Source organism: Pongo abelii, chromosome 16 (assembly GCF_028885655.2).
Source record: "Pongo abelii isolate AG06213 chromosome 16, NHGRI_mPonAbe1-v2.0_pri, whole genome shotgun sequence".
NCBI lineage: Eukaryota > Metazoa > Chordata > Mammalia > Primates > Hominidae > Pongo > Pongo abelii.
In genome coordinates this window covers 54,147,955-54,170,100 of record NC_072001.2, presented here as the reverse complement: position 1 = coordinate 54,170,100, position 22,146 = coordinate 54,147,955, and the positions used below count along the sequence as shown (strand labels likewise).

Genomic DNA, 22,146 nt, shown 5'->3' with positions numbered 1-22,146 from the left:
ACTACAGAAACACACTACCATGCCTTATATATTACATATTATTATATAATAATAATCCTGTTCTAATTTCTTGACACTACCATTATTTCAGGGGCTTACTTTTAAAGCTTAAATAGGACTATGGAACACATTGCAGATGTGAGAGCTGGATTAATACTTAGCCCACAACCTAATACATTGAACCAGAGCAGTGCTTTTTTGATCTAGAGTCCTCTGGGAATGTATTTCAATAGGCATTAACTGAACACCCTCACTAAGGTAAAGGTATCCTTTTAGGAGCCAAGTGTCAACTAGGAGATGGAGGAGCAAGAGTCTCTCCAACCTGTCTGAGAACCAGTTGCAGATATTATAGTAACCACTTCCTATCTTTGAGGGTTATGAGTTCTGAAAACCTCCACAGTAGGAGAATTTGCAGTTGTGAAACAAAATTTCCAGAGACAAGAGGAGAGGGAGGACCAAAGTTGCAATTAATACATGAAATTTTGTATAAATATTAAGTTCACCAAGAAAGTAACAACAACATCTAAAATCAAGATAATACCAATGACATCTAATGCATCTTGAATTTGCATAATTGAGCATCATGCAAATTGCCCTATCTTATGACTCATCACATCCTGTGTCGTGGGAGAACTCTGTGACCCTGGAGACTTTGATGAGTCGTGATGGAATGCAGAGCCCCAAAATAGCTTCCTTTACTACCACAGTGAACTTTGCATACCAGCCCAGCCAGGCGCTGGCCAACCTCAGGGCTAGAAGAAGTGCCCAAGGAGATGTTTTTCAAGCCCTGACTGATACTTGGAGGGGGCAGGCCTGGTTACAGACTGGAGTTGGATGGTACTAGGCAAAACTGCTGGTTCCAAAATAGGAAAACAAGACTTTAGTAATTCCACAAACTTCCAGTTCTGTGGTTCACTCTTGTAGTGGGTAGCACTTTGTGGAGTGAGGCTGGATGATACCTGGGAGGCTGGAGGTTCTTCTGGCTCTGGTGGTATGGAGGGTTCAGCTTCTTAACAGCCTTGCAGCTCTGACTCCAGTAGTGGGTAGTATTTTGGTGAGGTTAGAAAAGAAAGAGAAATAAGGAATGGCATGTGGGTATGTGTGTGTGTTTTCTATCTTTGGTGATGTTGAAACAGGGAGTCAGTAGGTAGAAATGATTCAACTGGAGAAGGACGTCCTCATGCTAACAGAAGTGCTTATTCAACCTGAATACTAGAAATCATGCACATTGCATTTGGAGCAACATGCATTTGCTAAGAGAGCTACCTCCTAGTCAAAATGTACCACCAGGAGTTCTCCTGACCCTGAAAAATTGACACCAAGGTTTCCTTTCTTTTCAGGTCCTCAAGTATGTTCCACATAATGAAGCACAATCATTACAGCTCTCGATTCGGCAGCAAACTTGGGCTGCAGTGCATCGGTATGCATGAGAAAGGCATCATATTTAACAACAATCCAGATCTCTGGAAAACAACTCGACCCTTCTTTATGAAAGGTAAGCAGGTACTTAGCTACAATCTTCTTTTTTGTCTGTGAACATGCCTTTTTTGAAATCATATTTTTAAAATATTTTATTTACTTATTTGTTTATTTATTGAGACAGGGTCTGACTCTATCACCCAGGCGGGAGTGAAGTGGCACGACCTTGGCTCACTGTAACCTCTGCCTCCCAGGCTCAAGTGATTCTCCCACCTCAGCCTCGCGAGTAGCTGGGACTACAGGTGTGCACCACCATGCCTGGCTAATTTTTGTATTTTTTGTAGTGATGGGGTTTCGCCACATTTGAGACCAGGCTGGGCTCAAACTCACAGAGTCAAACGATTGACCCGCCTTGGCCTCCCAAAGTGCTGGGATTACAGGCATGAGGTATCATGCCCAGTCTGAAATCATATTTTGAATTCTACTGCAATAAAGGAGGAAGAGCTAACATTCATTATACCTTTACTCTGTAGTAGCCATTGTTCTAAACACTTGAATGGCAGCCCCATGTGGTAAATGTTGTTATCACCTACAATTCACAGAAAATGAGGTTAAGTAACTTGCCCAAGGTCCAAACCTTCGTAAATGATAGCCCGGAATATAGCCCTGAAGCCTATATTGCTTAATCACCACAAATTCTTTTCTTCTTATTGATGTGCAAAGCAATTTTATAGGCAAAAGAAGAGATGAAGCTATATCTTTAGAGTCATTTCAGTTAAGAATTTAGCATGTCACCCATATGTTTGATTTAAACATGGCCAAACAATGTGTTTGCTGAGTGCTTGACTGACAGCCCAGATGATTTAGCAGGAAGCAATTTGTGAATGAAATTAGATAATTTTAGAACTGAGAGGGACCATATCTGTCATTTAGCCTCTGATTTTAACAGTGGAGGAAATAAAGTTCCATCGAAGTTATGATTTTCACCCAGGCAAAATAGGGGGTAATGGATGAGCTGAGACCCAGTTGCAAGCCTCCTTATCCAGTGATTTTCCCCCTTTACCTCAACAGGCTGGAAATGAAACTGTTGGGGAATACACATGACTAACCCTTGACATTACTATCAAGCATCAAGAAAGATAATCATACCCTGGAAACCTTGTCAGTGGTGGAATCTGGGGCTAGATGATTTTAGGTCTGGCCCTGTCTATTCACAGCCTTCCCTCCAGCAGCCCGTGCTGTGAACCTAGGTAGCCACCTTCCGTGTGCCTGCTAAGATGGGGAGAGCTATGCCAGTACCTTTGCCCACTGGGTGTTGAGCCCAGCCTTCAGAGCTGCCCTCCCTCACCAGGACTCAGCACAACTCTTGCTGTAGACCCCAGTGTATCACTTTCCTATTGCTGCTGTAACAAATTTCCACAAACTAAGTGCCTTAAAAGAACACATTTATCTCACAGTTCTGTAGATCAAAAGTCTGACATGGATCTCAATGAGCTGAAAACCAAGGCATAGGCAAGGCTATGTGCCTTTCTGGGGGCTCCAGGAGAGACTCTCTTTCTTTGTCTTTTCCAGCTCTAGAGGCCAGCCACATTCCTTGGCTTGTGGCCCTTTCTTCCAGCTTCAAAGCCATCAACAGTGGGTTGAGTCCTTTGCACATTACATCTCTCTGACCCAATTTCTGTCATCCCATCTCTCTCTGGCTTTGACCTCGGCTTGGAAAGGTTCTTTGCTTTTTTTTTTTTTTTTTTTTTTTCTGAGGCAGAGTCTTGCTCTGTCACCCAGGCTGGAGGGCAGTGGTCCCATCTTGGCTCACTGCAAGCTCCACCTCCCGGGTTCACACCATTCTCCTGTCTCAGCCTCCCGAGTAGCTGGGATTACAGGTGTCCACCACGACGCCCAGTTAATTTTTTGTATTTTTAGTAGAGATGGGGTTTCACCGTGTCAGCCAGGATGGTCTTGATCTCCTGACCTCGTGATTTGCCCACCTCAGCCTCCCAAAGTACTGGGATCACAGACGTGAGCCTATAATCTTTGCCTTTAAGAACTCCTGATTAGGTTTGGCCCACCCCATCTCAAGGTCCTTAACCTTAGTCATATCTGCTAAGTCCCCCTTTTCATGTAAAGTAACATGTTAGTAGGTTCTGAGGATTATGACCCGGACAAATTTAGGGTGCTATTATTCTGCCTATCACTCATGTTGGGGGAGATATATCTCCTTATACCTTATAAAACTATGGAATGAATTAATGGAAAAAGTATAGGACTTAGTATTACAGGTTGTGGGTTTGAGTCCCAGCACTGCCACCTGCTACCTATTTGACCTTAGGCAAGTCACTTCGCCTTTCTGAGTTTCAGTTCCCCTATCCACAAAAGGTGATAAATGTTATGAAACTTGCACTCTAGGGCTATTGTGAAGAACAAATGAAATAATGCTATAAGATCCCATAGAAATGTACATTTGACTTTTTCATTTGGCTCAGGTGTATTAAGAATATGTGAACTAGTATTTAGTAGTAGTTAACTTTCACATACCGATATCCTCTACCCTGACATGCAAGAGCTAATTAAAAGAATCTCTAAGTTCATCCATTTGTTTAACACCCCACCGTTCTCATCATTGAACTAGGTACCAAGATACAATGACAAACAAGATGTGGTTCCTGCCCTCCAGGAACTTATAATGGGGGAGGGAGGTTTGAATTAGGAAGGGGCAGCCCAGCACATCACCAAATACTACTCTAGGTGATGGTAATGCTGGCGGTGTGCCCAGAGTGATGCCAAGTACAGATGAACAGGCCATCTAAAGCACACTGAGGGGCAGGGGAGACTTTTCAGAGGAATGGATGCTTATAATGAGTTTTAAATGAAGGTAGAAGCTAATTAAGAAAACAAAACACAAACATTCTAGGAGTAAAGAACAGGATAACCAAAGGCACAGACGAATAGACAGACATGATGCATCCAGGGCCCTGTCAGTAAGACCTTGTGCCTGGTGCAGATACATTCATGGACGTGGCCAAGGGGAGGGCAGGACCAGATCACCAAAGACCTCTCAGTTAAGGCAAGGAATTGAGCTTATCTCAAAAACTATGGAGAATCACTAAAGATTTTAAGCAGAATAACATAAACATATTTGTATTTTATAAAAATCCCTCTGGTAGCAGAGAGAATGACTAATTGGAAGGAAGCAGGATTGTGAGCAGTGAGAACATTTAGGAGCTACTGCAGTGATGCAGGAAGAGTGGAGGGGAGGCTGTGGTTTCAAGAGATGTCAAAAGGGCAGACCCTACAGTAGTAGACCCTATAGTACTTGGAAATTAAGCAAAACATCTTTGTGATTTTTTTTTTAGATAGCCTTCTATAGGGAAGATCAGGGTTTCTACAAAAAGTGCTACATAACTGGACCCAAATTCATAATCTCAAGCAATAGGGGGATAATTGCTTATTGGAAAGTTCACTGTGGTGTCTGACATTTCTATAATCAATGAGGGTCCTAAGCATTTTTCAGTGAATCTCCTTTTAGAGTTAGACTCCCTGTTGGTTTTCCTGATACAGTAGAAAGTTTGGCACAAGTTTTAGTATCTAAATCAGTAACATTAATGAAAGTATTGACTTACTGGGTGAAGTCTGTAGAGAAATAGTTAAGTGCAACTTAGGCAATGACCCATCTTGGAAGGTAGGCAAGGGTGGGGGCGAGGGGTGAAGAAATAGCATGTGTTTCCCAAAACTGCCAAGAAATGTGTCCATATTGATGGTATTTGCTGATTGCTTGCCCAATTTTCTTTTGACTAGATAGAGTCAATATTTTTTAGCACATTTTAAAAATTAAATCATATCTACATCATACCACTGCCTATAAGCAATGTTATTACATTTTTGCCCATAAGTTTGGCATGTGGCTTCAAGCTCTTTAAACACAGAGGCAAATCATGCATCGGCCTGGAAGAAAACCACAAGTGACATTCTAAGCCAACCCTTCCACACAAAGGGTTGAGTCATTTGTCCTGCTTGCTGAAGTGGCAGTCACCCAGAGAACAACATCCTGGCCTTTCACATCTGCCAAGTCCTTCCTATGGTCAGAAAGCCTGCTCCTTCCTCAATCTTCCTTCCAAGATGTATGGAAATCTCAAAAGTCTAGGACCAGTCCTCAGGCCTCCTTCCTTATTTGCAAAGTATACCTTTAGGCATGGGGATTCCGCAGCTTAACCCAGTGTGCGTGTGTGTGTGTGTGTGTGTGTGTGTGTGTGTGTAAGAGAGAGAGCAAGAGAAAGAGAGAGAGGATAGTCTTCTTCTGGAGTTACGTCTACAAAGTTTCCCAATATTTTTCATCTCATTTCAAAGACTCTGACATTAACAGCAAACCTGAATAATAAAAGACTTAAAAAGAGATTACTCCTAAAAGAAGCTTAAAGAAACATAACACAAAGAGAGAAAGGGGCACTTTAAGGGTTAAACCCTCCTGTGTAGGCCACCTACCATCAGGACCCACCAGCCACTGCTCAGATAGTCAGGAACAGGGCAAGAGTGAGATCAGAGCCACTTTACTCTATTTTCATTCATTCATTCATTCGTCTATTGAAAAAATATGTGTGAAGGCCCCCATGGACCATCAGCTTGAAGTGCAATGCTAATGAGCGGCTGTAACTGTCCTTAAAGAGCTTTCAGTTCAGTGAGGGAAGACCGGTAAGCAAGCAAGGAATTGCTTAGCTGTCATGCCATTGGTTGAGTAAAATAAACCTGGAAGTAGTTTGAAGAGAAATCAAAATTAAGAGAAGGGCACTTTGGGGGATTTTTACAACTAGCCTTTTACACTTAAACAGGAAGCACCTTAGATCAAATAGTTAGGATCCAATTTGACCAGTTTTCCAATAATATCCTGCAACCTGTTGAAACACAAAATAAATATGACCCTAGGCAAATCCAAATCATCTTTGGAGGGAAATGTATGCAATAAATATGAAAAAATCACTGATTTGTGATTTATGACCACAAGTACTAAATGTTTCATTTGCAATCTCATAAATGGCTGGCTAGAGCATGAAAAATAGTTTAATTTTAATAGTTTGTTTAAAATGATATTTGTCCCTATCTCCTTCCATTTATTCATTCTTAACCATAGGATAGTACATGCTTGTGGAAAATTAGGAGACCACAGAAAAGCATAAGAAAAGATTATGAAAACTTCCACCCAATTATTAAATTAAAAATTGTGGACAATTAAGCTCCAACATAAAAAGCCAAAATGGCATGATTGTGTGTGTGCCCTGGAGTCCGTGATGGCTGATTCTCTGATGTGTACTCTGCAGCTCTGTCGGGCCCTGGCCTTGTTCGCATGGTCACAGTCTGTGCTGAATCCCTCAAAACACATCTGGACAGGTTGGAGGAGGTGACCAATGAATCAGGCTACGTGGACGTGTTGACCCTTCTGCGTCGTGTCATGCTGGACACCTCTAACATGCTCTTCTTGAGGATCCCTTTGGACGGTACTGAAATTTTCACTCTCGCATCTTGACCATCTGTCCTTTATTGAACAAGGAGCTAGGAGGGATAGCAGACCAAAGGAATCACATGCCGTTGTCTACATTGCTCTTGTTTAAACATTTCTAAGTACTCCTCATTTTTTTCCCTAGTGTTTCTGCTTTGTTCACTTATAAAATATAAATTTCCATAAAATAGAGGCCAGCATCTACTAGCCTTTTGTATCTTTCCTCATTACTCTAGGAAATAGAATTCTACCCACAGTTGAAACTTAACAAATGTGATTAGTTCATTTGGTTATTAACATATCCTACCACCAATCAACTTTATATATTTAACCATTTCCAATTGTTCTTTTGGGCATGATATATATATACATATATGCATATATACACACACATATATACACACACTCCTCCCTCAAAGCTACTAAACATGAAAACATTGTGCCTATATGATAAAAATGCCAATATTGCTGGTGATACTGATGCTGATGGAAATGACGATATTAGCTGCCATTAACGTAGTATCTAATGTGTGCCAAACAGTATTAAAAATTGCTGTATATACATGTTTGCCATTTATTATTTATAACCTTAACAAGATGTCTCACTCATAAGGCTACTTTCCTCACTATGATACAGAAATGAATATTAAAACATGTGCATGCTCATGTCAAACTCTTAGAACTTGATTTTATTTTGGCAGGATTAAACCAATTTGCAACTTGAGTACAACTGCCAATATTTCAGCAGTTGTGCCATTGTGCCATTGTGCAAAAGTCCTTGAAAAGTTGTGCTATTGTTCAAAAGTCCTTGAATTCTTTGATAACTTTTTAACCTAATGATCAAACACCTGACAGGAATGGAATTCACTGGACTTGTACCTAATTGTTTTACATTGTTTTCTATGGGTTACATTTTTTATTGCCATTGTGACCTTTATCCACACACTAACCTGGAAAGTATAGGAATTAAAGAATTGGCATTCTTTCTGATACACCTTTTTTGTTTTCTTCTTAAAGTCATTTATATTATGTATTACTCTTAAAGAATGTTTTTGTCTCCATTTTAGTAGTCTGTGCAAAAGGTCCTAATACATGTACACAAAGAAAAATTCACAAGCCCATTCAGGTGTCTTTTAGAACATTATTTACCACTAAATATTTATACAGTTGGCATAATGCTTATTATGCCCTTGAATAATAGAATTTGTTTTGTTTTTACTTCTTATCCATAAGCATTGGCCTTATATTGCCTCAAGAGGAACAGAATTTATTATTATTATTAAACAAGATTCTTAAATCCATAACTCATATTGTGACTTCATACATTTTGTAACCCTAGTAGTGAATATACCCTAAAAACCTATAAATCCCCCCAAATCACTCTACTGATAAAAAAAAAAAAAAATGTGCGTGCAACTCTACCACCACCAAAAAACAAACATTAATCATTTGAGTAGTTTGGTGGTTACCAGAAGATGGGAAGGGTAGTGGGGAGAGAAGAGATGAAGAGAAGTTGATTAATGGGTACAAAAATACAGGTAGATAGAAGAAACAAGACCTAGAGTTCAATAAATCAGTGTAGTGAAGAAAATAAATAATAATCTATGTACAACCAAGTAGCTAGTAGAGAAAATTTGAATGTTCTCAGCATAAAGAAAACATAAATGTTTAAGGTGATGAATATCCTCATTACCCTGATTTGGTTATTACACATTATACAAATCTATCAAAATATTACAGGTACCCCTAAATATTTATATCTATTATTTATCAATAGAAAATTAATCATTTGTATTAATTCCATTCTACTGTTGGCATTAGTATGTACAACTCAATGTGACTTTTCCTGAATTAACTTACACCAGTGTTCATTGATTCATACATTCATTCATCAAACATTTATTGATTGCCTATTTTATGCCAGGCACTGTTCTAGGTTCTGGGGACATGACAGTGAGCGAGACAGATAAAATTCTTGCCTTCAAGGGGCTTACATTCCAGTGAGTGATATGGACAGGAAAAGAAATAAATATCTAATAAACTATTAGGCAATAATAAGTGCCTTGAAGGAAAAATGAAGCACGGCAAGAGGACAGGAAGTGAAGGAGGGCAACAGTGGGTGTGGGCACAAATGTCATGGAGAGGGTGGTTAGAAAAGGCCTCTGCAGGGAAGACATTTGACCATAGTTCGAATTTAGTGAGGCCACAAGCCACGGGCAGATATGAGGGAAGAACACTCCAGGCGGAGGAACAATGCGTACTTTTAACACTTGCCCCAACCAGCTGAACTGGAACACATGCTACCTGGTATACCACACTTAGGCACATAGACAAGCTATAAGCCCTCCCTATTGCCACATCTCCCCTACTCCAACTACTCCATACAAGAGCTGGAGACACTTCATCTGAGGGCCATTTGGATGGGAGCCCGCAATCACTTGAAGAAGTTTTAGTCACACTTTCTCACCTGATGTCTTTTCAGGCAGGGATGCCACTCCCAGGGTGCCTGTTCTACAGACATCACTTCTAAAGTGAAACAGGCGTGTATTTTAAAAGTCTAGGCTTCCAGGTCCCCCTCTAGCCTCATTAGGAAGGATCATATAAAAGGAATTGTAAATCTCTCCATTCATTTTTGGATGCAGACTGTGATGCTGGCAAACCTGTGCAACCCACGGAGTTACACAATCGTTTTCCCAGGGGTCCTTGTTAAACTCTCAATTTGCCTAAGGGACCCAGTGCAAGAAAGAGAAAAGGACATGGTCCTGAGGTCAGACAGAAGCAGCTCCAGCCTCAGGGCCTGCCTGTCAGCCACACTGGCTGTATGGTTTTGGGCAAGCTTCTGAATTTCTATGAATTGCAATTTCTTCAACTGCAAAAGGATGACACCACAACGCCCATGGCAAGAATATGAAGATTAAATTAAAAATCTCTTTCACAAAGCGCCTAGCATGGTGACTGGTATTTAGCAGTTGGAAATAAATGTCTGTTCTCTTCCCTTTTCTATATTATCTGGTATAATTTGAAAAAGTAAGGGTTTATTTCCTCTAGTATTCAATTTAATTAAAGAGCATTTATTAAGAGCTGATTGTATGTGAGGCTTAGGACAAGGCATTAAAGAACACAAGATGAATTCTACACTCTGGACTGAATATAAATAACTATGAAAGCTACGTGATGAGTGTTATGGGGGAAAAATGAATAAAGCACCATGAGAACATGATTAGAAGCTATTAAGTGTATAATCCAGATAAACTGTCCACTTCATGGCTCTGCTTACCCAGCACCAAATGAAGTTAAAATGTGGTTGTTAGCCACCTAACAGGCTCTGCTTTTTACACTCTCAGGTACCAGAGTGAAGGCCATAACAGCCATAATTACTAGCTCCATTTGTCCAGAGAAACAGGAGCTAATTGGAAGCTCAGCCCAAGGAGAATATGTGAAATTCTAGGCTGAAAACTTGAAAACACAAACTTGAAAACTGGCAACTCACTGGTTAAGTAGGCCAATTTGGATGGCAAGGAGAACAAATCAGTGCTTGGTTTGTCTAGTGGTATTCACGTGGCTAAAACTCCTACTGAAGATGGAATCTTGCTTGGCTTAGAACCCCAGACTGTTAGGAGAATCTGCAGGGAATGTTTTCTGCGCAGAGCAACCTTCTTAGGCTCACATTTTGCTCAACTGCTCTTTCTTGTGTGTGTGTTTTTTTTTCCTACAGAAAGTGCTATCGTGGTTAAAATCCAAGGTTATTTTGATGCATGGCAAGCTCTCCTCATCAAACCAGACATCTTCTTTAAGATTTCTTGGCTATACAAAAAGTATGAGAAGTCTGTGTAAGTAATACAACTTTGGAAGATTTATGAGTACAATTGGATTGGTTTTTTTCCCTTGTGTCTTTGCTGTTTTTGTTGGCCTCTCAGGTAACTTTTCTGCTCTCTAGAGCCCACAAGGGAGCTGTTGATTAAGTTGCTGATGAAACACTTTTTACAGCAATTTGGCTGCGTTTGGCCAGACCAGAGAGTAAATGAAGCCTTTGGCTGGGCAGCTTCTCGGCAAGGGGGCTGAGTGTGTGGTCTGGGAGCTTCAACTTGGGAACTAGGACACTAGTGTATTTTGAGTTGAAGAGAAGGGTTGACTGATCCTGTCATTCATATCTGTCAAAATTATCTTTGCACAACTAAAAAACTGGAACCATAGAATCAATTTATAGTTGTGTTGTTTTTGAATGAATTTAACATAATTCGACTTGTAAGAACTGACAATAGTCTCAATAGAATTTTTTCTTAATGAGTATAATTAACTTCAATAAAATGTGTGTGGGTTTTTGAAATTCTGTATCTTGTGTTTTGGGGGTCCTGAAATTGTCATTAAATGACTTTGTTTTGGTCTTAGAATCGTCTGGCAGAAAACTGGACAAATGCCCAGGGGCCTACAGGCTAATCAATGGGTTTGTAGAGTACAGGTAGCCAGTCACTAAACACTGCTACCTCTAACCACCAATGGAAAGCCTGTGGAATCTAGAAGCAGGAACTCCTGTTTTGGGTCCTGTTTCTAATGGCCTTGGGAAGTTCTTTAAAATAAGATATAACCTATCTTCTAGAGTAGGGGCATAGGTTAATGAGATCATATAAGTAAGGCAATTAGCATAGAGCGTGGCACATAGGGGGTACTAAATATGTTAGTTTCTCCCTTTCCTGTGTTCATATCTTCCTCAGATGTTCCTAACCATTTCAAGTTCTCCATCTCTAAATGTCCCCAAGCTTGTCTGAAGACCTGACTTTATTCTACTTGTGGATTTTGAAATTCAATAATATTAGTTTCTAGAGAAGAAGCCAACTTGATATTGTTTTGTTTATTCTCTCATGGTTGATAAGTACTAGGTGAATGTTTTAGACACTTGGTTCTTTATACATTTCATTTCCACCGGAGCTTATTGTGACTTGAAAACAAATAGATAAAAGATTCATCTCTTCCCTGTGATCAGAATTGTTGGCAGTGGTAGTGGTCTGAAGAGTTCATTACATAGTTCTCAGTCATTAGTTTAGCCTTGGTCTTGGCCATTGGACTCATAGAAATTTATTGTACGAGTCTATATAAGGTTTTCTCTTAGGTTTCTGCAGTTCCCTCAAGGAGCTCTCTATGAATTTAGAGGCTGGGGCATTCCAACACCTCCCAGACCATTTGGGGCTAGTGCTCAGATGGGAATGCTATGAGCATTCTCAGCCTACTAGCAAGAGGGCACCACAGCCCAGCTGAGTGAATATCTGTTCTTTGTATATAGGAGATGCTCAGCAAACATTTGATGAATGCATGGATCAGTAGAGTATTTAAGTGTATAGGTGAACATGTCAATTAGAATTTGGAAGATGGATTTATTGTACATTTAACGTAATACAGAACATTGTTCCCTGAGATAAGGGAACAATACACTTAAGGACAGAGATAAGAAAAATTGAATTTAGATTCAAGGTGACTTTATTTTTCATCCAGTCTGATCCCTTCACTTTAAAAGGATGTAGGGCCCAGAGACTTAAATTATCTTACATAGAAAGAGAACAACCTGAACTAGGACCTGACCCCACCCCATCCAAGTGTTCTTTCAACCACACTGCCAAAATGCCTATACATATTTATGCAGCTCGTTATTCATTCAACACATATTAGTGTTTACAATGTGGCAGAAACTAACAAGGCATGAGAATAAATATCAAGAATGATACCTAGTCACTGGAGTTTACTGTTTAGAACAGGAATCTCAAACTCAACAGTCTTCAGGACTAGGCAAATAAAAGCAGGCTATGGGGGCTGGGTGCAGTGGCTCATGCCTGCAATCCCAGCAGTTTGGGAGGCCGAGGCAGGCGGATCACCTGAGGTCAGGAGTTTGAGACCAACCTGACCAACGTGGTGAAACCCTGTCTTTACTAAAAATACGAAAAATTAGCTGGGCGTGGTGGCGGGTGCCTGTAATTCCAACTACTCGGGAGGCTGAGGCAGGAGAATGGCTTGAACCCAGGAGGCAGAGGCTGCAGTGGGCTGAGATCATGCCACTGCACTCCAGCCTGGACGGCACATTGATACTTTGTCTCAATTAAAAGAAAAAAAAAAAGCAGGCTATGGGAATTTAAGACAAGGGAATGGAGGTGCCTGTGGCAAACTGAAGAGCACCTGACAGCACTCACAGGTTTTTTTGTTTTTGTTTTTTTAATTTAAACATTGTGCCTGCCAAATCAGAAATTGGAAAACATTGCTAGATTTAGCCTTTTGATATCAATTTTTAACCCTTAACTAGAAGTCACAGGCTTGATTTTGCTACCAGTATCCAGAAATCTTAGCTAACTCTGGCACCTTAACATGAAGTATAGGGTCTATGTAATTTAAGCGTATTTATGAAGAAATAAAATAGTAATTCACTTACTCATAAGCACCAATGGTTTCAATTAAAGCAGATCATTTTACCTAAATACATGGCAAATAAATCTGTTTTGCTAGATGTCTAAACTGAGTACAAATAGACGATATTTTGACTTTTTTTCCAGCAAGGATTTGAAAGATGCCATAGAAGTTCTGATAGCAGAAAAAAGACGCAGGATTTCCACAGAAGAGAAACTGGAAGAATGTATGGACTTTGCCACTGAGTTGATTTTAGCGGAGGTACTGACCTGAACTAACCGTAATTCCCATGCCACATATGTTATGACTGTGTAGAGGTGTGTAAAGATCCCCTTTTGTAACTGTTGCATATTTCTGCTTTTAAATACTTTCTCTAGCAGTTCTGTAATCCCAATCCAAATAGCCCACACATTAGATATTTCAGTAAGGCCTTTAAGATTGGAACATTCTAGTAAGACTGACTGCTAAGATTGTGACTCTTCTGTGTAACAATATAAATATGAAAACAAGTTGGGGGAGGCCAAAGACACTACATACATAGACAGTCGGCCTAATCGTTCATCTTTCAGCTAAAGATTGTCATGTAAAATGTCCACAGTCAATCACAGAGACACGTGGTTTCTATGATTTCATTTTGTTGAGGTTGTTGATCCTTGAGTGTCACCTCCCCTCATTTTTTGAAACTTTGATTCACTTTTCCAAATTTTTCCCATCTTCCAATTGTTCAGAAACGTGGTGACCTGACAAGAGAGAATGTGAACCAGTGCATATTGGAAATGCTGATTGCAGCTCCTGACACCATGTCTGTCTCTTTGTTCTTCATGCTATTTCTCATTGCAAAGCACCCTAATGTTGAAGAGGCAATAATGAAGGAAATCCAGACTGTTATTGGTAAGAATTTATCAAATAAATAATACATCTTAAAAACAATTTCTTCTGAATGTTCATTCCTTATGTCCTAAGAATCTGATATCAAACATAAAATTTTCTATAATTCGCTCCAAACAATAAAGTAAGACATTCTGTCACATTTGATTATACCAGATAGACTGAAAAGATAGCTCTTTCTGTGTTCTTAATCATAAAAATGATGCATGCTCATTGGGAGGAATTTAAATCACAGAATGACGTGTAAAGCAGTAAGTGACATCCCCCAATCCTTTGCGCTCTCCTCTCCAGCCTCATCCCCACTCTCCAGTGGCAACCATTGTTAATAGTTTGCTGTGTATTTGCTAAAATCTTTTTCTATTTGCCCACAAACACATATTTATGGTTGGATTTGTCCATTTTACAAAAACATGGGATCATATACAATGTTCTGCCTACCTTGTCAGTTACAAAAGACTTTTGTGGAATCTCCCAGGGAAATTATCGTCCCAGGGAAATGATCGTCTACCATTTATAACACTGTTTCTGGGCTTCAAGCAGCCCCTTCACAAATGAACTTCCAGTTTGTGGCAGAAGGAAGAGGAGAGGATGACAGCAAAGACAGGGGAGTGATACATTTCCCTCTCCACTCCAATCCAGTGATGCTAGCCCCTTCCTCTCCCCTGCCCTCCGCAGGGGAGCTTCCAGGTCCACACTCAGGTCTTCTCCAACTCTACCGCTTCACTGCTCTGTCTCTGCTTCAGTTTCATCCTGCCCCAGTCTTCTACAGAAACAAGGCCACCTTTGAAAGAAATCAAACTTGCTTTCTGGGAGAAAGCAGAATCCCTCATTTGACACTTCCTTCACATGAGTAATCTTTTAGGAACACATTTCTTACAGATGTGAAGAGATATTACAGAATGTGGACTACCCTCTCTTGACTTTACACAGACCCTGCAAAACAAGTTATTTGCTTGTAGAAGGGTATCATCTTTTTCAAATCATTGGAGTGCTGCTTGAAATAGTTAAACACAAGGGAAAATTTCATCAAAGGGTTAAATATGGGAGAGAAGGGATCTGCAGATACCTCACACAGGTGGGAAGTTTCCCGGCAAGGTAGATAGCAAGGATACAGAATAACATCTGGACTCCAAATTCCAGAATGTTTTCTTGAGTGCCTCCTATCAGGTTCTCAGGTTCTGTGCCAGGTGCAGGGCTACAGCCTGGAACAAGCCAACACCACCTCTGCACTCACGGGGCTCATGGTCTGGTGGGAAAAAGAAAACAAGCTCAATACAGTAAAGAGAGACTGAAGAAGGGTGTTCAGGGAAACCATAAGCCTTTAATACACATTGAATATAATTTATTTGAGAGGTGAAATGTACATGTACGTGTTAATGTTCCCCTGACACTTCAAAAGGCCTCTGCGAAGATGGAAAAGCAGCAGAGCCATTTGCAAGCGTCCATGTTCCCTCCTGTGTGCCACACACAGACTCGGTAACTACTTCCTAGTGAGCACCTTTGGTCACCTTCTCCATCATCTTCTTTTCTACCTCCCAACCCCAGCTATACAGGCCCCATTAGACCCTTGAGTGTGCCAAGGGCAGTATGTAAGAGGAAGGGCCATGAGAAGACTCTGACCAAACTAGACCTTTCCTCAGTGGCTTCATTGTATATGAGACAGGGCTGCCTCAGGACCCTGGGCTATTTTTTATCCTGCAAAAGTGGCATCTCTGAAGCTTTACCATGTCTGGGAATAATCTAAGCCTCTTTGACTAGTGTCAGGCTAATCTGAGACAGGGAGGGTGTCCATCTATCCCCAGCTCACCCGGGGCTGATCTGAGGCACCTATTTTGTCGTGGTGGGGAGAACGTCCTTGTCACTCTACTGCAGGTCTTTCTGATGAGATGCAGAGGGACTATCAGTGACATGTATGGGCAGATGACTGCACAGGTAACCAGAAGAGAAAATTTCATTGAAATAGATCAAATCTGCCATATCACTTTATCTCTGCAGCAGCCTGTGCATCATCTCTGGGATGGTTGTGGTGCCAGTTTGCTCATAAGTGAAGAGAGGAAATGAATGTCCCCTACAATTTAGAGTAGGGAACAAAAACTCAAAGATTTCAGAAAGCAGGCAGATGAGATGAATGTTTGAAGCAGATTGGGTGTGGTCTAGATGGAACTGTACGATGTATGCCCCCTCTAAACAGGTAATTGGCCACTCAGCGTCAGCCCATTATTGCTATGTGGGAATGTAAGTTCAGCGTCACCAAGTTTTCTGGACATTCAGGCTTTTCTATAAACTCCTCCAGTTTTTAAGGTAATTGGCTTCATATCTGAGTTTTTATAAAACACTCTGTGGACCAAGCATAACATATTTGGCCCTGGTTGCTGGTGTGCATTAGAATTAGAGCCACAGTTTTTTTCAACCAAGAGCAAACTGTTCTGTGGAAAAAATAGAAGCTTTAATACCAATCACAGATGGAAACTAACATTACCTTCTTTGTCCCTTTTATCTGTTTCCACAGGTGAGAGAGACATAAAGATTGATGATATACAAAAATTAAAAGTGATGGAAAACTTCATTTATGAGAGCATGCGGTACCAACCTGTTGTGGACTTGGTCATGCGCAAAGCCTTAGAAGATGATGTAATCGATGGCTACCCAGTGAAAAAGGGGACGAACATTATCCTGAATATTGGAAGGATGCACAGACTCGAGTTTTTTCCCAAACCCAATGAATTTACTCTTGAAAATTTTGCAAAGAATGTAAGAGCCCTTCCTTAAAATTGAGTGTGCCACTCTTGAAAATGTCAACTGTTAAATCCTCTCTGGTTCTTTGTGTTTGCACCACAAATGCTTCATTTTTCTTACTCATTCCCTCTGCCACCTCACCAGGAGCACACATGTCCCCTAGCTTGGAGCAGGGCTCCCGTATTCATCCTCAAGCCTTCAAGGATGCTGGGTCTCCAGCTCTAAAACCTGGTGGCCACAAAATAGGTCAAAATGTGAAAAAGCTGGGCCCTTCATTTGGCTAAAATGAAGTGATTTTTGTTTAACCCAACCAACCTACTTTTCCATTTAAACTTTGTCATCATGTCATCACGTTCAGCTATAGCACCATCTGAGCAAAGGCAAGTCCACTACTGCTTCAGATGAAAATCAAATGAGACCAAAAGATTTGGTTTTTGCAAAGTGCCTTTGCCTCATCAAATGGCCCCATGAGCAGTAGGTCCCATTCTAAATAGGACTTAATAATTAGAAGAGAGACAGTTTTTCTTTTTTTATAATTGATGTATACTACAGATTCCACCTTCATTACGTCAAATTTTAGGCAATATGTTTTTCAATCTGAATTACGTACGCAGTTCCCTAAGTGCCCTTTTTTCAATTTGCATATGGTGTAGAAACATGATGCTAAATAATTCAGTACTCTAATTCATTTTGTTTCTACACGGGCAATCCAGATAATGCTATGTAAATCAGTCAACTGATCAACAAAAATTTATTGAACATCTACTATATGCCAGGCACTAAGTCCAGATGTGGACTTAATGAGGACAGATGTGGTCCTCATTAATTTTCTGCATAACTAAAAATAGTTAGATGCTTGGCACTGAATAGGCCAGGAATCTACATCTTTGCTTGCCTTTGTCCCTTATATGGTGTCACACAAAAATAATCTTTGCCTTAGTGACTTATAAAACAATAGTAAATCTGTGGCTATTCCACAGAGCTACCTGATTATACTAACACTTGCTGTAATAAGATTTTGTTTGCATTGCTTTACCCCAGCACATGAAAGGCAAAACTGGGGACTCTCTGAGGCTGGGTCAGATCACAAAGGGTGAATGAAACAGGACAGAGAAAGGGCTTGAGTTCCAGTTGTTCATCTGAGGGGGTGGAGGGCATTGTGGCTGATAACCCCAAAACAGTGTTCCGACTGACCCATGTTTTCAGAATGAATCAAACAGAGACTGAGTGACTCTAGCCTTTAATATTCTGGCTAACTGTCTGATCATTTTCATAGGTTCCTTATAGGTACTTTCAGCCATTTGGCTTTGGGCCCCGTGGCTGTGCAGGAAAGTACATCGCCATGGTGATGATGAAAGCCATCCTCGTTACACTTCTGAGACGATTCCACGTGAAGACATTGCAAGGACAGTGTGTTGAGAGCATACAGAAGATACACGACTTGTCCTTGCACCCAGATGAGACTAAAAACATGCTGGAAATGATCTTTACCCCAAGAAACTCAGACAGGTGTCTGGAACACTAGAGAAGGCTGGTCAGTACCCACTCTGGAGCATTTCTCATCAGTAGTTCACATACAAATCATCCATCCTTGCCAATAGTGTCATCCTTACAGTGGACACTCAGTGGCCCATGGCATTTTATAGGCATACCTCCTATGGGTTGTCACCAAGCTAGGTGCTATTGGTCATCTGCTCCTGTTCACACCAGAGAACCAGGCTACAAGAGAAAAAGCAGAGGCCAAGAGTTTGAGGGAGAAATAGTCGGTGAAGAAACCGTATCCATAAAGGCCCGATTTCACCAAATGTGCTTTGAGAAGGATAGGCCTTCATTAACAAAATGTATGTCTAGTTCCCCAGTAGAGCTCTACTGCCTCAACCAAGGGGATCTTTATGTCTGGGGCAGAAACACTCAAGTTGATTAGAAAGACAAGGCCAATGTCAGGGTACCTGGGGCCAAACTCACCTGCTAGTGTGAATTAAAGTACTTTAATTTTGTTTTCTGTAGAGGTGGAACAGCAACATTCATAGTCTTTGGAGAAATGCTTAGAAATTCAGCATTTGACCCTTGCTGTGAATTAAGCCCAATGAATTCCTGTTTGTCCACATATGATCTGTCTGTGGCAAAAGTTAAATCAGAGGAAATTCTTTCCCAGTCTGTCGACTTATGCCTCAGCCAGTAGCCTGTGCTACAATTCATTGTATTACCTGTAGATTCAGGTAATACAAACTATATATAATCATCAGGTAATACAAACTAATTTAGTAATAGCCTGGGTTAAGTATTATTAGGGCCCTGTGTCTGCTGTAGAAAAAAAAAATTCACATGATGCACTTCAAATTCAAATAAAAATCCTTTTGGCATGTTCCCATTTTTGCTTAGCTCAATTAGTGTGGCTAACCAAGAGACAACTGTAAATGTGACATTGATTTGCTCTTACTACAGCTTCAGTGATTGGGGGAGGAAAAGTCCCAACCCAACGGGCTCAAACTTCTAAGGGGTACTCCTCTCATCCCCTTATTCTTCTCCTTCGACATTTTCTCCCTCTTTCTTCCCATGACCCCAAAGCCAAGGGCAACAGATCAGTAAAGAACGTGGTCAGAGTAGAACCCCTGAAGTATTTTTTAATCCTACCTCAAAATTTAACCTGAGAGATTTAACATTATCTAGTTCATTGAATCATTGTATGTGGTCATGGATAAAATGCACACCTTGGAATTCGCTTTCTAAAGGAAATCAAATGAATGGAGGAACTTTCCAAACACCACTTTACTTGTGTTATATAGCCAATATAACTATCTCTACTGAATGTCATTGAAAAACTAAAAAATTAAACTTACTTACAAATAGATAAATATTTGTCATTGAATCCATTGCCATCCCATTTGACTATTCTTTTCATCCTACTGTCTAGTAATAAGCTGAGTATAAGATGACAGTGTAATCTCCCTGAAAGCAGGAGCTACTTTCTTTCTTCTGTAATCTATCTCCATCCCCATTTCCCCGTCCTGTCTCCCTGTATTCACTCCCAAGCTCAGTTCTGAATAGACATTCCTGCTCAGAGATACTCCCAACTGATGCAGAAACCAAATAAAGAGGTAGGTATTCCAAGAATTCAAGAATGGACATTAGTAAAGAGTAAAACATTTATTTGAGCTTGGAATTATTTGGATCATCTGTATGGCCTAAAAATATACAGACTATGCCTGTGTACGTGAATACGTATGTAGTCAGGTCAAGACAATCATCCAAATAATTTAGACCCCTGAAAGCAAGGCCAGGATTTGCGATTTAATGTGTCCCAATTAATTCACTTGAAAATTAGTAACACTCTGTTTACGTTGCCTCTGGCTGGAGCTGCATGGTGGAAGAATCCCAACTTTGGATCCATGTACTTCACCCATCCAATACTCTTGGGACATTTATGTGTATTTTATCTGTATATATGAAGCCAATGTCTATGTCTACACAGTCAAAGTGAAATGGATGTTTGATATAGCTGTACATAGATATCTATTTTGTAGGTACAAAAATATCCTGGGGGAAAACTGGGAGTGGAGGGGTGGGGGGTGGGTGTGAGGGACATGGGGGAGGGACAGGAAGAGGGGAAGTGTTGGTTTGAACGATCCAAGCAAACTCTCCCAGAATCAAATTACCTGGGTAGTTGTTCAACTTTTCACTCTGCTTAGCCTGTATAGACAAACCCCATATGTTTGTAGAGGCTTGGCCTTGGAATTCTGGAATACCATTGGCTTTTCAGTAGGCTGATGAACACATATTTGAAAATTCTATTATCTCTTCAGAATTTTGCCTCATTGTTAAGTGCTTAACTGTCACTCTTGAATGTGCAATGTGCTGTGGATTCCATTTTCATCAGTTCTGAAAGAACTGGAATGTGTAAATTATTAGTGAAATGCATGCATATAAGGGCTTTATCATTATCAAATTGTAAGGACAATTGTACCCTTCTATATCCTTGGGCATGCTAGACACCCCCATGCCTTCATTGAGATCCCATTTTCCCCCTCTCAAGTGGAAAATAATCACATCCAGCAAGCTCTCTCATTATTGAGAAATATCACTTGGAAATTGCCACTTTTTATTCCTAAGCAGCACCTTTCACTGTTCATGGTGCTGATATTCCACAAAAACATGTGCCATTGGCCCACTGAAGGATAGAGGGACCCTTTTCAATCTGTATCAGCTGGGCTCTGGGACTGAATCTCTCACCTATTCTTGCAGAAAGACATACTAATTAAACCTTGTCAAAGTAGTAAGTCAAATGGAGTGTATGATGCTTTCAGTTGCTCTTAGCTCAAAGAACAAAGTCAAGGGATTAACCCTTCAGGGCTCAATCCTGTCAGGGCTTACCTGTTTCAACTTCCTCATTTCCTTTCTGCAGCTTTTAGCAGGTATTGGCCTATTTTAGGAAGTCAATGGCCATAACCCTGTTTCTACCAGGTCAACAAGACAATGGAACCTATTTAGACAGGGCAACCCCCATTCATCAAGTCCAGCCCATTAAGTATACCCTGCTCTCTCTCATCAAGAAAACATTTCAAAGTGCAAAACAAATGAGAGTCATAAGAAAACGATAATTATCATAAGAATAACCTCGAATCCACTGTGATTTATAACCAAAAGCAAATGTTTCACAAACCTCAGTATTTTAATTTGTTAGCAAAACATTTCTTGCAAAGAAGGTCTTAATTACAAGGCATGGCAGCTGAGTGCCTGTGGTCCAGGTAATTGTTAAAGTTCCTTTCAGCTCTGCGACTCCATGAATAGAGAGGCAGTGGAGCCCTGAATCTGGGCTCAGCCTTTTTGTAAGAATATGCTTTGGACAAGCTGTTTCATCTCTCCATATCAAAGTTTTCTCATCAATCCAATGGGGATAATAATTATCTCATAAGCATTGCTGTGAAGATTGCAAGAAATAATTTCTGTGAAGCCCTTTAGCACAGTGCTGGTACACAGCAGCCTCTCACTCAGCATAGGGCATGATAATGACGAGTTCAGTAATTAGGCTGAATCATGATCTCCTCAAACCTCTTCTTGTGCAGTAGAGGGAGGCAGGAGATGATGTGCCAGATGCTTCTATTATCTCATATTAGGTTTCATGACAACTTTCCCATCAGTATGAATGCCTCAGTAATCCCTGCAGCCTATTGATAAGACAGAGTCCCAGGAAGTTTGGGGACTTGCACCCAAGCACTCAGCTAGTAAAGGAG

General features: G+C 40.5%; 1 protein-coding gene across 1 annotated transcript in view; it reads left to right on the top strand.

Moving 5' to 3' along the window:
- LOC100439777 (aromatase) overlaps window positions 1–21,188 on the top strand; it is a 35,588-nt gene extending 14,400 nt beyond the window's left edge. The window contains exons 3-9 of the mRNA XM_054531471.1: window positions 1,341–1,495; window positions 6,726–6,902; window positions 10,620–10,734; window positions 13,438–13,552; window positions 14,020–14,182; window positions 16,689–16,930; window positions 18,192–21,188. Coding sequence (XP_054387446.1) covers window positions 1,341–1,495; window positions 6,726–6,902; window positions 10,620–10,734; window positions 13,438–13,552; window positions 14,020–14,182; window positions 16,689–16,930; window positions 18,192–18,440 — 1,216 coding nt within the window. The 3' untranslated portion in view covers window positions 18,441–21,188. The remainder of the gene's footprint in view (window positions 1–1,340; window positions 1,496–6,725; window positions 6,903–10,619; window positions 10,735–13,437; window positions 13,553–14,019; window positions 14,183–16,688; window positions 16,931–18,191) is intronic.
- Window positions 21,189–22,146: the final 958 nt, after the last annotated feature.